Source organism: Azolla caroliniana, unplaced genomic scaffold (assembly GCF_043228905.1).
Source record: "Azolla caroliniana isolate FFs.n. ecotype wild unplaced genomic scaffold, voAzoCaro1.0.p SCAF_7, whole genome shotgun sequence".
In the NCBI taxonomy this organism is placed as follows: Eukaryota; Viridiplantae; Streptophyta; class Polypodiopsida; order Salviniales; family Salviniaceae; genus Azolla; species Azolla caroliniana.
The window spans coordinates 2689510-2707517 of record NW_028230442.1 but is presented as its reverse complement, the minus strand read 5'-3'; the positions used below and the strand labels follow the sequence as shown (position 1 = coordinate 2707517).

Here is an 18008-nt window from a genome sequence, read left to right as displayed (position 1 = left end):
GATAGCCACATATGTAAATAACAAAAAGGATTAAGTTAACCCTAAGTTGTATATATACAATTTCTTGCAAATTTTTTTTGTTGTTGAATAGAGAAATAATTTATGTGCCCACACAATGTCTCTTTGTCTCTATATCATCCTCATCTAGATTCATGGCTTCTTCATTCTTCAATTGTTCTTTTATTTAGAAATTAAGATCTAAATCATCTATTGTAGTAAAGCATTGCTCTTCCCATCATATAACACTCGTCAAACAACTAACACTATGGATCACATGTGAGACAATCAAATTCCATGGACACATACAACTAGACAATGCTTGGGATGACTTCATCTTCTGCACCTCAGTCTAGCATCATCAAAGAGTTGGCAAGCTTGGCAATCCAAGTGATGTTGAAGGTTATGAAGCTAGACGCGATGTGTTAGCATCTAGAGATACCATGGGATGGCTTTTTTGCCCTTCGATAGAGTTAGATCAACAATCTTTGGAGGGGTTTCTTCATGGACAATGACATATTGGTGCCTACTTGGAGACAAGATGATGGGCCTTATTGGTCATGTTCCACACGTCATCATGTTATGATAGTTTGATAGCCTCCCACATTTCAATTGTTGCCTCCATATCTATACCTTGTTGGAGACTTGTTTTGTGATTTTCTAGAGTAAGTAAAGCTCGAAAATTATTGGTTCCTAATTCTTTCGGAAACCCTTCATTGCCACTTGTAGTAGATCGACCATTTGGTGCTAGGGATATTATCGTTCGAGCTTGTTCTATTTAAACTTATATGGATTGGTAGTCAAATTGTTAACAAGTTATTGATGGAGGTTGGTTGTGCTCATCTAAAATTATTTCACCAAATGATGGCTAAAAGGAGATCTAATCAAAGAAGAGGAAATCAAAGAACATGATTTTTTTGTTTATTATTATTATTTTTACCATAAAACATATGCTCCATTGGTATTAATAAAAGGCCCAGAGGCAGTATACAAATAGTACATAATATTGTTTCATCTCCACAAATATATATTATCAAAAACAATACCAAATATAAGCTTTGGCATTTATCAAGATACTGCTAATTATAATCCATGAATATAACTCTCAACCTTGTCACTAACACCTTTACTAGGTAGAAGACCACATCTAAAAACGAAAACAATCTCCAACCTAGTTGTCCACCCTGGTTGGTAGTAAAACTTCTTGTTCGCTTTTTGTTGCGCATGTACTAAAGACCATACCCAACATATAAACAACATCTACGAGTATCCAGCTTTTTCGATGGTTCAATCCCACAAAGACCAACATCTTTGAAGGAGAGGAGGGCGACCATGTCACCAAATGAACCACATAATAACACCTCCTCAGAAAACTTGTCTTTTACACGATATTCCATGTCCTCTATCTTCCCAATCATATATGTCAGGTCAGGATCTGTATGAAGATTCACAATCCCAACCTGAACACTTGCAAACAAATCTGAACTGATTCTAGCATTTCTAAATATTGTTGGGGAGAAATAAAACAGAAATAAAATACAACATCGATTCCAGAGAGCTGTTACAAAACAAACATGGCTGCTCCAATTGAACATTTCGGGCTCTTAGAAAAGAACTCCATCCCAACTAAGAGCACTACAGCAGGCAAGATGGATATCCAAAATAAATTCCTTCAACAACCAAGAACAGTTTCTACTGGAAGCCCAATTACCAGGGCACAAAGTATTCCAATGCATGTAGCAATCTTCGCTAGGTAGAAGACCACATCTAAAAACTAAAAACGAAAACAAGTGTCATGAACACATGACCATTATGGCGTCACCCGGACTTGAACCTCGAACCTTGTAATCCATACTTGAAAACCTCAACCATTAAGATAGCTTATTGTTAAACGCTACTTCTTGTATTACATTGATTATTGTAAAAACTCTAGATTATTCTAGAATGTCCTAGAATGTCCTAGAGCATTCTAGAACATTCTAGAAATCTCTAAGCTATTCTATAGGAACCTATAAATAAGGGCATACATGTATTCTCAAATCAATTCGAATCAACACCAGTCTTTAGCTCTCATTACATATCTTGTATCCATTCTCTTTCTTTCTCTATCTTATACATCCATTCTTCTCTTAGTATCTGGTTCCTTTCTTCTCGTGTTCTCTAATATCCTTCTTCCATCACTCTATCTTTTATCCTTGGTTCTGACAACAATCTCCAACCTAGTTGTCCACCCTGGTTGGTAGTTTGAAAACTTCATGTTCGCCTTTTGTTTCGCATGTACTGAAGACCATACCCCACATATAAACAACATCTACGAATATCCAACTTTTTCGATGGTTCAATCACACAAAGACCAATATCTTTGAAGGAGAGGAGGCGACAATGTCACCAAATGAGCCACATAATAACACCTCCTCAACAAACTTGTCTTTCACATGATATTCCATGTTCTCTATCTTCCCAATCATATATGCCAGGTCAGGATCTATATGAAGATTCACAATCCCAACCTAAACACTTGCAAACAAATTAGAACTGATTCTAGCATTTCTAAATACTGTTGGGGAGAAATAAAACACAACATTGATTCCAGAGTGTTGTTGCAAAACAAACATGGCTGCTCCAATTGACCATTTTGGGCTCTTAGAACAGAACTCCATCCCAACTAAGAGCACTGCAACAGGCAAGATGGATATCCAAAATCAATTCCTCCAATAGCTAGGAACAGTTTCTACTGGAAGCCCAATTATCAGGGCACAAAGTTGCATCTTAGGAGTACAAGATGCACCAAATACCTTGTCAGCCAAGGCTATTAGAGTTATGTCGAAGGAGCAAACAAAAATCAATCCAACCCAACACATGTCGACTACCCAGCTTGGGAGCAAGGAACGAGTCGTGTGTTGTATTGCCTTGCATCATGCGTGCATGATCACATGCTCGGTTACATACGAGAGGCCAAAATGCCGAAGGAGGCGTGGGGGAACCTCAAGAAGATTTTCGTGCCCAATAGGATCGCAAGAAAGCTTCAACTCCGTCAAGAGTTGAACGGTATACAATAGAGGGACATATCAATCAAAAACTACACCATGAAGATCAAGGAGCTGTGCGATGCTCTCAGGTCGATCAATGTTAGCATTGACGACGATGAAATGGTGCAGATTTGCTTCGGAGGCTTAACACCTCAGTTTGGAGCCATTCAGTCGGCAGTCCTCGCAAGGGAGAATCCTCCCTCTTTCTTCGATCTACAGTCGATGTTGTTGGTCGAGGAGAACCATGTTCGAACAAGAAGCAATGCGCAAGAAGGACACATGCTCTATTTGAACTTTGATGGAGGAAGAGGACAAGGTTGTGGAAGAAGAGGTTGATTCGGACAAGGCCAACACAACCAAGAGCAACTCCAAGAACATAACTTCTACTACCGAGAAGACGCTTTGAACGCATGAGGTGGAGCGTCCAGAAGAAGGGAGAGCAATCATGCCGGACCCAACCAACAAAACAATGATCCCGCCCAGTGCGGATACTGTGGTAAATTCGGCCAAACAATCGAGCACTGAAGCCGAATACAGGGGCCCGACCATCGCCGCATGTGAAGCTGTTTGGTTCAAGAGAATCTTGAAGAATCTGGGTGTTCCCATCAAGGGTCTAATTCTCCTCTACTGCGACAACATGAGCAATATTCACCTCGCTTAGAACCCAGTCCTCCATGCTCGGACTAAGCACATTGAGGTGCACTACCATTTCATCCAAGAACGTGTTCTGGCCGGAGATGTCGACCTACAACACATCAACACGAATTTGCATATGGTCGACATCTTCACCAAGGCCTCGAGAGTCTACCAACTGCGGCAAATCACGACAAACCTGGCTCTTTCGACCGTCAACCAGCCGAGCTTGAGGGGGGGTAAGGAGCAAGAAGAGTGAACCGGCCATTCGAAGCCATTCGAAGCCAAAGCCAACCGAAGACCAATCTGAACCAACCATTCGACGATCGGAAGTTGTGTTTGAAGGGGTGTGTTGAGAATCAAACTCAACTTCCCGTGTGTGGGAACACACTCTAGGAGTGTGTAACCACCTCACCTCCTTGTATAGTAACTACTGTGTCATAGAAGTTAATATCCTAGATACATATTCTTTCCCAAGAGGCAATAGTAGTGAGAGAACTTAGAGAGAAGGTGGCTCATAAGCACCTTCTCCTTCTCTTTGTAACTGTTGGTCATTCTTGTTTCCTTATTAATACAATTTTTTATTTTTCTGTAATCTTGAGCTCTCTCTTTCTCTCTCTCTCTCTCTCTCTCTCTCTCTCTCTCTCTCTCTCTCTCTACACACACACACAGTTCTTTCGCTGCACAGAATCCATCTGATTCGTTATTGTAATGAAGGTATATCTTAACTCAAAATCCTCCAAAATTTCGAAATGAAGAGCTCCTTCCCCCCAAAAGTTGACTTCAGAAATGAAAAAAAAAAACTCTAAAAGAGTAATCCATACTATTCCCCTTTGCATTAAAAAATACAAAAGTTAAAGCATAGTTCCTTTATTCATACTAGCAAAGATTCACACTCTACACTCCTTATACATAATGGATGGCACTAACCACTAAGCCTAATCTTAACTTTATTTTCTTCAAAACGTACTTACAATTTTAGGACTATCCTTTATTCGCAAATTTTGCCATTTTCTATCTTCAAGCATGCCACATCACGACACCATTTGATTCTCAACCATTGCAAAGCACAATTAAAGGATGACAAAGACTTTGCTTGTGATCCATATCGGATAGGTCCACAAGTTCTAAATAGCATAATAGGTAAACATCACAAAGTATGAGTGAATATGAAGAGAGTAATGCAACATAGGTCCATAGACATTTGAATGGACCAAATTGAGAGGTTTTGATTCTCTTGGCGTGCTAGCAAGGTAAGGTGAAGTTGAATGTTTGTCGTACTAGCAATGCTCACAAAACTAATGGTCAAATAGGAAAGTTGAGGAATGTACTTGGCTTATGCTGGTTTTGTTAACGTGCATGAGAGATCGGTAAAAGAAAGTTCACTCTCCCGTTAAGTGACATATACAAGATACAAGGCGTGTACCTTGGGTCCTTGAGCATGTATGAGGTTCTCGTTGTTGATTAACCACCATATTGTTAAGAATCTAGTTTTGCCAACAAAGGTTGAAGCAACATGATTCACGTCTTCTATGTGGTTGCCTCAATTATCGGATTTCCAAGATGTATGAGATTTGTGTTCTTAGCCTTCAAGCATTGACACTTGGGCTTCTTGCCGTAATTACAAGTTTGAGAGTCTTGCAAGTGGCTTTAGCTCTTTGAATTGGTTGGGCCTCAAGAAGACCTTTGGCTTCTATTGTGTTGTTAGTTGGTTGATTAAAGTTTGCATGTTATAGGCTTCACCAATTGACCTTTGTGAGAACATTTTACGTAGGGTGACATCGGATAAGCTTGCACTAGTGACTGCAACATAAGTCAAGTTGGTCGTGATTCATTTGTAGATCGTGCACAAAAAATTCCATCAATGTCAGTGGACATCTGGAGTAGAGCATGTAGTTCTTCATTAAACTTCATCCCCTAAAGCAACAATGCCTTTGGAGACGTTTAAGTGGCCAACAATCGAGTTGGATTCTTGCATTCAAAAGTTGTAATGCCTTCGAAGGTGGTTGTAGCTAGCTTATTGGGGTAGACCATTTTGCTGCTTCATACTTGATAGAGCCAATTCATTTTCGGTCTATATGTCCTTTCACGACAAGTTAATCCTATAGTTGCTCATTCTAGAAGTTAAAGTTCGATGCATCAAACTTCCTTAGACACATGGTCATTGATTTTGATATCGATGTCATACTTGAAAATGTCTCTAGTACTCTATATCAGTTGAGTCTAATACTCGAAACCAATGGCCGAGTTCAATGACAGAGGCACACCAAACGCAAGAACCACATACGCAAGCTTAAATACAAACGCGCATCGAAAAAAAAACCATAAATAGATTTTTGAAATTGGCTTCAAAGATCTTGTCTGAGCTGCAACATAGAACAATAGATGGATTTCGCCCACAACTTCCGCCTTGATACCAATTGTTGTATGATGGGAAGAGCAATGCATTGCTACAACAGATTGTTTAGATCTTAACGTTTAAATAGAAGCACAATGGAAGAATGAAGAAGCCATGAAGCAAGAGGAGAGTGAGAGAGCGGTAAAGAGACACTGTGTCGGCACACATAAATCACTTCTCTATTCAACAATAAAAAACACTACAAGAATTTGGTTAAAACCTTTTTGGTTATTTACGTATGTAGCCATTACCACACACACCTACAGACTATAATTTAACATAGAGAATACCTAGAATGCCACATTGCATAAAATAGGAAACATAGATGGGGTAGGAGTCAAGACTAATTTGCGAGGATAGTGGCTCTTCATCATGGAACCAAGAAATAATAATTTAAAGCCAAATGGTGGGATCACAAAATCCACTTGAAGTGTGCAGGTTTGCATCATGATCATAGAGAGAGTGAGATTATGCATAATTAAGGATTTGAAAAGGTATAAATTTTGTAATATATATTGCCTTTGTCTCTACTTTAAATAATTTCATGTGGATGTTTCTACTCTAATTTGTGTCTAGTGGTCTAACCAATGTAAGCAACACAAAGATGTTATCATTCAAGTAGTCTTCCTTTTAATACTGAGGTTGAGTAAGTGTTCCTTATTACAATGACGTTGTAGCTAAGGATTTCAAGTCAGGTCGTTCAAGATAGAGGATCACGAGTGTGTCCTAACACACTTGTTGGACAATGTGGAGAGTAGAAAGACTTTCAAGTAAGGTTAGCTCATCTAACCTTCACATATATTAAAGAGTTGTATCTAGAAGTGGCTATTTTGCACAATGTGGAATTCAAGTTTTTTTCTTGTTAGGTTAAGCTATACTACATAGTCCTAACTCATGAATTGGCAAAGAAAGGCCAACGACAATTCCGATTGGTTTATTAGATCCCTAGTGGCACTAATAGATCATCATGATCATCTCTACTATCGTCCTCTCTAACTCAACCATATGAGTTATCACACATGAGAGAGAAGAGTTTTGATTTTAGATTGAGCAATAATCACATATAGATGTGTGACAGACACAAAGTTGGGTGTGAAGTAGATAGCATATTTGATTGATTGTGATAGAATATCATTAATTACCACAATAAAATGCTAACCACACCTAATTCATGACGATCAAACACTAATGAGGTCTCGCTAACCTTGATCACATCCAATCAATTCCTATTAACTTTTATGTTAATTGCTCAAATTCAACAATCAAAATCAGGAGAACATTAACTACTACACTCAAAAGCAAATCTTTGAGCATTCAATAGTTTCATGTGACTTAACCATTCATTAACACTACTAGAGTTCGACCGGTTATGTGGTTTGAAAATGAATCTTCATAACTATGGAAAAAGGAAGCCATAGACTCCCCTCAAATCATTTTCATAAACTTTAATATTTTGGAGCATATGTCTGTTATAGACCATTTCTAGTGTAATTCACTTACCATAATAACATTTGTTGCCCTTTTGCTGTGAAGAGTTGAATCCATCATTTGGAGATGAGCCGTTGTCTATTTGCTTGATCCTTTAAACTCATTGGTTGTGACTCAAACCCTTTCTCACTCACCTCTATTGCAAGTGAAACCGTGTCCATTGTTTGCTAACATGATTTTGTTTGAACTTTGGATTTGGCCAATAAGTTAGACCAAACAACCTTCATAAATGTTAGGGGAGAGGGATCACAATATCATTTTCTTTCATCTTTCAGATGCCTTGCAAGGAAACTATGAGAAATTTTGTATACCAACTTACCTTGAATCCTAGATTCTAGTAATTTTTTATATTGTTTGTACCAACTACAACTCTAAGAACTACAATCCAGGAAATTTTTTAAATTATTTCATCTCAACGATATACCTAAGCAGTTATCCTAAAAGTACCATCATTTTATTCCTGTATTAAGGTCAACCATCACATAATTGCCAACCATTATGGTTTAATACATCTCCAGACATTCCCATAAACAAACTCAAGAAACTCTTTTATCTCATTATCATACTCTCCTACTTTTCCTATTATTCTTTGTACTTCTTTCATTTTCCTCCGTCTTTACTATGAAAAAACTTACAAAAAACAAGTACTTAGGGCACACATTTCCATGTTAGTCAAGTTTTTTGTCAACATATGCCACACGCTTGGTATTTCTTTGTCCACACATGCCCTCTGTTGGAGCTTTTTCAATTTGTAAGCTTTAGTCCAAGCTTTGATGCCATGTCTTGGAGTTCTTATGTGTATCAATAAGTAAAAAAGACAAGTGCAACTCTTTCAAGCATTATGAAGTCACATATATTCCTTTGTATGTATCTACTTCTCATACCAAGCATAATACATCGTAATATTTCTCATTGAATACCCAATGAGCATTTATAACATAGCATTCCATTAGATTAACATTTGCATGAACACTATTTGCCAGTGCATGATCTGTGAACCACATATGGCTCACTTAACAGACAATATAGATGTGCTTCACATAATCTTCAAGAAGTCCATGATTTCTTTATGGTGACAAGTGTTTGGTGACAAGTGTTTTTCCCCCACCAAGAGCTTTTACAGAGAAATAACAAGGCTGAGTACACGAGTCAGCAAAATAGTAACAGTAGGAATAACAATAATATGTATTGTTACAGATGATGACCAAACCAGACTACATAAGTCTCCTTTATAGAGATAACAATACAGAACCATATATGGCTGTAATACAAAAAATATCCTAGCCTTTCAAAATCATACCTAACTATCTTTTTATCACGTTAAATGTTAAAAAAAAATCTCACATACCCTCCAGCTTTGCTATTGGGTTAATAATCTACCAACGAGAGTTTCTTCCAGGAAGAAGTGATTTTTTCAAGCCTAAGCCTCCATTCATAAACCAGATAAAAGCTATGGTTAAGACATCCGTACATCTAAGATTCAAGCAAGACTAATCGATGGTGCATAATCATCATAACATTGGGAAGAAAAAGAAAAAAGAAATGAACCTGGAAATGCCTTTTCACGTTCTCGTGAAAGAGTTAGTTAGTGGTGGGCATGAAGAAGAACTAGGTGATAGCTGCTGGACAATGCTCAAGGTTGCGAAGGACAATTCGTGCAAACACTTTCGCTTGAAGCTGAGCAGTCGCCGGTGCACTTGCTGCTGCAGAAGCTGCACGAAGGACTCTCCCAGCACCTGCCTTATGAAGAAGGCTTGCATGGTGAACAGCATGCCTCCCCCCTTCCATCGTAAACTGCCAAATACATATATATGTGGACAAGAACTTAAAGAATGTATGATTACACAATCTCTCATTAGAAAAGTATGATATGGAGTGATGCCCCACAAATTGTGTAGAATAGATATATCTCTAAAAACTGCTTACAAATTATTGTAAATGCTTTTGGTGAGATTGGTATTTAAAGAAAACTGGGTGACTTTATTTTTCTTTTTTCAAAAAATCTTACTGTCACTATTTAAGCAAAAAAGTAACATGAGAATCTTTAACCTCAAAACCTTATCAAATAAACTAGCTCTTAAAACTATGAGAACACCAACTCATTGGAACAGGTATCTACAAAAGCTCACCTGAAGGATTGCGAAGGATGCACATGCCCGTAGAACTGGTGATCCATTCTTGAGCATGGCAACAAATCGCCCAATCTCGGCACCACTAAAAATTATCAAGAATCAAATGCTGAAACAATGCTAACATCATCAAGAATGCAAATAATGCATTGTAAATGTAGCTTATACCTGCATCGAAGGTGTCCAGCTTCCTGGATTCGGGCAGCATCAGCCACCGCCATTAATGCAGCAGGTGCCCATGTAGAGGAAGCCGTTGCAAGGGCTTGTTGGTCTGAAAATGCTTGAATAAATGACTCTATATGACGCAGTGCAAGTCTCCTTGCTCCATCCAAGCCACCACTTTTAGAGACACTTTCACAAAATGTTGCACCTAATGCAACTCCGTCCATCCTAAAAATAATCAAATTAGTTATATAATTCATCTGTATACCTTGTTCTTACTTCAGATGACTCACAATTACATTCTTCTCGACTCCCTATGAACTTTCCACTGGATTCAACATACCATAGTTTTGCAGTTTTTGAGACATCACTACAATTCAATTAATCATATAATAAACTCATATGGAAAATAGTTCATAATAAGCTGGCATTTGTTACTCATCATTCCAGCTCTATGAATCAGCAGAATTTGTTCACATGTAGATACATGAACCACTACTGTTTTAAGACATAGCCAGGGTTTTCCATTTTCTAGTTAGACAAACGCCAATACCCTTTACACAATAGCATTGCCTTTTAAATAGATGTTATCATTTTTACTCATGCGATGGAGAAAAATGTTGACTTTGATCTTATACATAGCAATGGGCCCGGTTCGGTTTCGGTTCGGTTTGGTTTCTTGGCCTTGAAGCCAAACGAAACCATTTATTAATAATAAAAACCGAACCAAACTGTTTTAAAATTTATGAAGCCATTTAAACTGAACCGTTTAGAGCCAAACCATTAAACCAAACCGTTTAAAGAATAGGAGAAACCAAACCGTTTACGAAAAATTTAAAACCAAACCAAACCATTTTTTATTGATATTAATCATCATACTTATTATAAATTTGTGTGAGAAAATCATCATAAATTTATTCATCATACTCATCATCAATTTTGTCATCATACTTATCATAAAATTTGTCATCATACTTATCATAAAATTGATCATTATACTTATCATAAATTTGATCATCATACTTATCATAATTGATCATCATAAATGAAAAGGAAACTCTACATATAATACATATAAAATTTAATAAGTTAAAACAAGAGTTTAAAATTAAATGCTGAAAGTTAGAGCCTATAGAGAATATTTTTGAGTATTTTTTAACCAATAAACCTATAAACCTTTAAACCGAACCACATAAACAAAAACCGATAAGCCAATAAACCGGTAAACCGGTAAATTCAAAACCAAACCGAAACCGATTTAGTAACATTTGAAACCAAACCAAACTGTTTATTTATCTTTGAACCTATAAACCGTTAAGCCACGGTTTTTCGGTTCAGTTCAGTTTGAGCTGAAACCAGGTCCATTGCTACTTATACACACAATATCTTGGGACCAGATGGTTAGTATGCATGATTTAGAATCCAAATGATGAAAACTTCTTATAGTAAACACAGGAGGATCAATCCATTGCTCAAGATTTGAACCCACACTCTTAATGCTGCAATTAGCAAACCACAGGCCTTACCACTATACCATGTTAATATATTTGAGTTTTGGTATAAGGTAACCTCATGATCTGCTATTCGTAATTGATCAGAACCTCTCACTGCTCTTATATGAGCTATATAGGACCAGATGTTTAAGTGTGCATGACTTCAAACCCAAATGAACACAGGATAAAACCCATTGCTCAAGATTTGAACCCACACTTTTAATGCTGCAATTAGCAAACCACAAGCTTTACCACTACACCATAACTTCAGTAAGGAAACCTCATGAACTACAAATAATAAGTTGTCAGACCTCTTAAGGCTCTTATATGATATATAAAGGCAATACTTTCACATTGTACCTCCGCGCATAATGCTTGCAATCACATCTATAGAGGTAGTCTACCTATGTAGCTCGGATACAGACGAGAGATATGGCAAGTATCAACCTCCCAATCATCCAATATATGTCCTGGCCCATGCATATTGTTAGATATAATCAATTATCAACCCCCAAGTTGTCAGTTCATCCCCACATGTATTCTTAGAGTGCACATTTTGTGATAACCCCTAATGAGTAGTAGTTGTTGTGCAACCCAACCATATGAGTCGATGAGGTATCAATTTTGGAAACCATAGATGAGTAGGACAAAATGTGTTTAGGAAAGAGGGGAGTAGGGTAATGGTATTGACTAGCCAGGTGGACTAGAAGAATATTCTCTATTGGCAAGTTAAGATGTACTTAGTCTTGAAGTAGTTGCCATTGACTTTAAGATATGTATTATCTGGCACTAGCTTGTATCTAGGCAGCTAGGTCATATTAAATGACACATCAGTTAACAGAAAAGGAATATCCCCACTACTATCAACTGACTCTTGCAAATTTAATGTGACAATAAGCACAAATGCAGAACATAAACATCCACTCTCATTCTCTTACACAGCTGCTGTGACTATTATCTGTGTCAACCAACTCTATGGTTGACTAGTCCAGATCCCATCTATGCTTAAGGTGTTAGCACATGGGAGGATTACCATTGTGAGCTACTCTCATATGTAATAGGAAGTTTTTATTGATGCATATATATCTTTGTTAGAGTAGCTCTATATGCCTATCTAGTCAATTGTCAACATTTCTAACACATATCTATGTGTGGCCATCTAGGAATGGAGGATACACCATATACATTTAGACCATAGAGTGATCTCTACGCTTGTCAACAACATGCTTGAGTGCACTAGACTGGGCTTACTCTACATGTACGGTTGTGTCATCCAGACTATTCGTGTCCTCACATTTACTGCTCCCTTTGGAAGAGTTTTCTCAAGAATCAAGAAAACTTAATATCCTTTACCGAAAAGGAATGTGACAAACCTCACCCTTTCCATCACTGCACATTGGCATAGAAGCTACATTGGACATTTTTCAAAGACACAAGAACGTAAGTATTGTGTGATTGCTTTTCACATTGGTTTTTCTATAGCCCATAGATATATCCACCTCGAACACATGTGGATGACAATAGATAGCCTGACATGGTGGCGGTATCCCTCACAACCTCAGAGACCACACTTCATGCATCCAATGGTAAATCCATTAAGAGTGAAACAAAGGATCTAAACAGTGTCATGGAGGTTCCACACAATGACTTATTAAAGACTTTTTACATACATGAACCTCTACCTTGAACACAACATTTTAATACACATAATTGTCAAAGATGGATTTCAGAAAGAGGTGATGCTAAATGAACCTACAAACTTGTAGAACCCCAACATTCACATTCCAGCCTCTCGGAGATTAGATAGATGCATTTTGCAGGCTCTCATCACCCACTTTAGTGGTTTGGGGTGTAATAAGGACTTGTTTCCATGTTATAGCAATCAATGAGGAAATAGCTATCCTCATGTCATTTTATAATCTTTTCTATATACTTTGGTATTTGGTATATTTTACAATGTTTAGATACAATCATTATAAAACTATGAAGCATTAAAGAACTATATACAACTTTATGACCATTAAATATAACTATCATTGCAAAAATGTTAGATATGATAGAAAAATATGCTCACAAAGCAATCGTCTTAGTACCTTCCATCAAACATATACGCAAGAGCAAGAGCAGCCATGAAACGAGCCATCTTTGACCCTGAGGAAGAGCACAGGTGTACAAGGGCACGGACTCCCCCTTCTTCAACAATACGCCAAGCATTCCCAGAATTGAATGCCAGATTCCATAAAGCACCTGCTGCAGTTTCATGTACGTCCTGGAAAGACATTCCAAACATGGAACAACATGTTAAGAAGTTGATATAGCATCGACTTGGTGCTTAATGACATGTGCATCTGAAAGAGCAATGAGAGATTGATGATACAACACAACTAGTAAGCCCACTTGCCTCTGCCTCTGAATAAGCAAGGGTTATTAAAGGTGCAATCCCACCCTCACGCCCGATTGCTATGCTGAAAATAAAAAACACAATTAAGTGTCTTAGACATGTTCATGTAGTGCACCTTAAAGAGAGGTAACATAGTGTGCAGTAATCATGAACACCTCACCTGTTTGCTTCAGATACTGATAGGCCCCAGAGGGCTCCAGCAGCTCTTTCCTGCAGACCATGAGAACCAGTGCTGCAACTTTGTGCGAGTGCAACCTGTAAAACACCCATTAAATTTTTGGTATAGTTTTTAAGGAAATTAATGATAGAGACAATTAGCAGAACGAATTGGTAGCCTACCAATGCTTCAACACCACCCGCGGCTGCTATTGCCTCTCGATTTCTATCATCGAATGACAGATTCCAAAGAGCCCCAGCAGCTTCCTGTCTGAATTCCAGCAATGCAATCATTAGTACAATAGAAAAAAGTATATCTAATTAGAGCAACTTGAATCAAACTTATTACCTAACACCTTCACTCTGAGAGGATGTTAATCGTACTAATGCTTCAAGGGCACCAGGTTCCTGCCCAACTGCAGCATTGTTGCCATTACTATCTCCATGTGCAGCTAAGTTTGCCACAGCTCGAGCTGCCTGTCACCAGCACGTATTGCGTATTAGCATTGACTCTTAAAGAGTAATATGTAAAGCCATTAAACTAGGAAAATAACCTATGTCACGGAGAAATCTTCCACACAAATCTCAATCACTCTTGTGAAAATAAGCTATGTCATAGAGAAATCTTCCACACTAATCTTAATCACTCTGAGCATTTGATTATGCCACTCAGGCTAACACGGTGTGGTATGGATAAAAACAAGCTCTGAATTACTCCAGTGCGGTTCCTCCAAGATGAACCAGCGGGAGTGTGAAAAGTGGCGATTTGATTAATTCCCGCCTCTATGAAAGTCAGAGGATAACTAGATCTAATTTTCTTTCTTCCAGTTCTCGTCTCTTTAATTTTCCTCTAAAGGTTAATGCATCACAAGGTTTGCAAATAAGAGGCAACACATAACACAGTGATTCATACATAATCTCTTCTTTGATTTTTGAGGCAGCAACTTCATAACAATGCATAACTTGATTGCAATATATAAATTCACCAAGACAAAATAAAAACCTGCTCTTGTACGCCTTCATGCTTGCAAAACCGGGCAAGTGTTACTAATGCATGTACACCACCAGCAATAGCCACCTCCATACTACATTTATCATCAGCTGCTAAGTTGGCAAGAGCTCCAGCAGCACGTTCCTACATGTAAAGTTTTACTCGGTTGAGGATTAAAGTTCATATCATAACCTACCACACTTCAAAGAAAATGTATCTGATTTCATACCAGAACCCCATCACCCCCATTTGGCCATTTAAAAACCAGTTCGACCAATGCTTTGATGCCTCCTGCCTCAGCAATAGCACCCTGGAAACATGAATCTTAACTTCAGTAAGACTCTGTCACACATGTTGACGCAAATTAACAAAACACGCCTATATATAGAGACACTCACCTTATGATCTTCTCCGACAGAAAGATTCCATAGGCCTCCTGCTGCCTCCTCAGCCACCCAACGATTGGGTGACTTTGCTAATGTTGCTAATATGCTGATTCCTCCTTCTGAAGCCACAGATTTTGCCACCTCTGCATTCACTGAGAGATTTGCTATAGCCTGAAATATCACAACAAAAAGCTAGCAAATAAACAAACAGTTTTACAACGAATTCAACACAGCGAAGAAGGGAGAACTAGCACCTTTGCAGCCTCAGATTGAACTCCCTCTCGTCGTGACTTTGCTAAATCCAATAGAATTCTGACCCCACCTCCCTGCATCACTGCTTCAGCCCTAGCAGGGTCTACTGTGGCATTCACATCGTCTGTAACAACAAAAGTGGCTAACGCAGTGGCTGCCCTTTCTTGAACATCTTCTTGCGTACTCTTGACTAAGTTAAGCAACGTCGACGTCCCCTGTTTTAACCAGAAGCTATCTAGCCCAGGTATGTTGCTGTCGGCGATTCGAAGTAATGAATGTGATAGAACCCATTCTGCCCAATTCACCATATCTAGGCAATTCTTATCACAATGCTTGCTATCTTGTTGATTCCATTTCAGCGGATTCCTCTCATTGCTACTTAAATAAGATTGAGATGCAAGCGATTCTAGTCCTTTCATGAGATCTGTAAACCGTGCAAGTAGGATCTTCTTTGGAGAGAAGAAGATTGATCCACTCCCTTCTTCCATGATAGGACAGTTCAAAGCACATAATACTTTCAAGCTTTCCATTGCTAGAAAACGATTGGCAGCAATAGGTGTGATTTCAGTGCGAGAAACATCGAGTGCAACTAACGATGGGAGTTTGCTTAACGACTGAGCAGCTGAATTCCACTGCATATTCCTCAATCCAGCTAAAGATAGAAAGCGCAAATTTGTAGCTAAAGACAGTGAATTCTCATCCACAACAGCACAATCAAGAAAACCGACTTCCATAAGGTCAGAGCAATGTCTTGCTAAAGCTCCGATAGCATCAACATCAACATCTCTAAGGCCCATGAGTCGAAGGCTCTTCAATTTCGGACAACATAATGCCACTACTTGAATAGCATCGCTAGTGATTCTTTCACAATCAGGACCAAGCTGAAGATTTTCTAAATTTCCATGTCTTGCAGCAATCATGGATAGAGAGGCATCAGTTAGCTCTCTACAACTATCCCCATTGAGATCTTTCAAATCCTTTGCTTGTAAGGCAATAATGGCTGATCCAGCCAAAGCACCGCGAAATCTAAGACTTCTTAAATTCGAGCATCTTTGGGCCAAATAAGTTGCTATAGTGAAATCTAGAACGTGCGCTCTCATATCTAGTGTTTTCCAAAGGCAAGGAGAAGCTCCGAGAGCTCTCCATGGTTTACAAACACTAGTTAATCGAGCTCTGTCTCTGTAATTCAAAAGGCTGAAAATTGCTATAACGGTGTCATGAGGAAGGCTAGTCCAATCAACAATTCTCTCGTAAGGAACAGAAACAATGACTGATTCAGAGTTCTCTTCATCCTCCTCATATAGAGATTCTTTAGCCCTGCTGACCCTAATTTTTACAACTTTCCTCCTTACCCTTCTATTCATTCTTTCTATCTTCTTTACTTAGGAAAGAAAAGATGAAAAAGCAGAGAATTTTTTTTCCGGCATACCAACTTAGCTTAGGCGAAATCTGTGTGGATTCATCAATGGATATAACTTCATATTTTTTCTGGATTCTTTCTGATTCCTTCCGGGAGTTTCATACGCCCCGAAGGGCCCAATCAAACAGAGAAATTTCTAGAAAGGAAACCACTGTTTCTACTTACCAGATATGGGAGCATTCTCTGCAGAGAGCGAAAGGAAATCCTCACTTACCGATGGCGAGACGATGAAGCTACACCTGACAGAGATTTGAGGAAGGAAGAAATGGCTATGGAGAGGGCGAAGAGGGCAGTGAAACATACGCTGAGAGCCAAAATAGATGCAATCTCAGAGCAAGGGTTTGATGAAGGAGAAGGAGAAGGAGAAGAAGAAGAAGAAGAAGAAGAAGAAAATATGGAGTGATCAAATTATGATTAATAGATATTAGGGGTTAACAGAAAATATGAAATTTGGAATGATCAAAGAGAAGGAGTTGGGGCACAATAAATGTACAAGTCTTTTGTAATGCAGGTTTTTTTAACATAATTTGTTGTCCGCGTTAGGCGCCGGCCATTACCATGACCATGATCCACCCACCCCTGCGAAAATCGCCTCCTCTCGTTACATACATATATATATATATGTATGCACCTGGCTATGACTGACCTCTGTGGCCCTCCTCAACGAAGAATCCTATTGATACATGGCAACTCTCGAGTCCTCATCCTCCCATGTTCATCTCCTCACAAATGCATAAGACCCTTGTTCATCACCTTCGAGAACATTATATCTAATAGATGCGTGGGTGTGTGTGGGTGTTTGTGCTAGTATCTGTGTTTGTGTTTGTGTTTGTGTTTGTGTTTTATCCAAGTTGTCGGATGTGGGAGTTGAATTTCTCATACCACATTCGCGATGCTTGCTTCAAGCCGTTGTCATAAATATGAAACCAAACAAAGACTAATAAGAGTTTGTGGCAAAGTTTATATAGGGAGGTGCAAAGTTTGATTCTTTGAAATTGCGAAAAAGGGGGACATTTTATTTCCTTTTAATGAGCCAAGGAAATAATTTTTGGATTTAATGCAGAAATTAGCCC

General features: G+C 38.5%; 1 protein-coding gene and 1 long non-coding RNA gene across 2 annotated transcripts; both read right to left on the bottom strand.

Moving 5' to 3' along the window:
* Positions 1 to 983: 983 nt before the first annotated feature.
* LOC147861526 (uncharacterized) lies at positions 984 to 2415 on the bottom strand. Its single transcript, XR_015530010.1, has 2 exons — positions 2217 to 2415; positions 984 to 1168 (listed from the first exon to the last, which is right to left on the bottom strand). It is a non-coding gene; the product is annotated as an uncharacterized LOC147861526 (long non-coding RNA).
* A 6279-nt stretch (positions 2416 to 8694) lies between these two features.
* LOC147861525 (protein ARABIDILLO 1-like) lies at positions 8695 to 17311 on the bottom strand. The gene is made up of 12 exons (XM_087322122.1): positions 15518 to 17311; positions 15276 to 15434; positions 15107 to 15187; positions 14890 to 15021; positions 14236 to 14363; positions 14070 to 14157; positions 13891 to 13985; positions 13731 to 13794; positions 13423 to 13598; positions 9843 to 10064; positions 9675 to 9759; positions 8695 to 9339 (listed from the first exon to the last, which is right to left on the bottom strand). Exons 1-12 carry the CDS (start codon positions 16877 to 16879, stop codon positions 9154 to 9156), a joined length of 2778 nt encoding a protein of 925 aa, XP_087178248.1. The 5' UTR covers positions 16880 to 17311; the 3' UTR covers positions 8695 to 9153.
* Between the last annotated feature and the right edge of the window lie 697 nt (positions 17312 to 18008).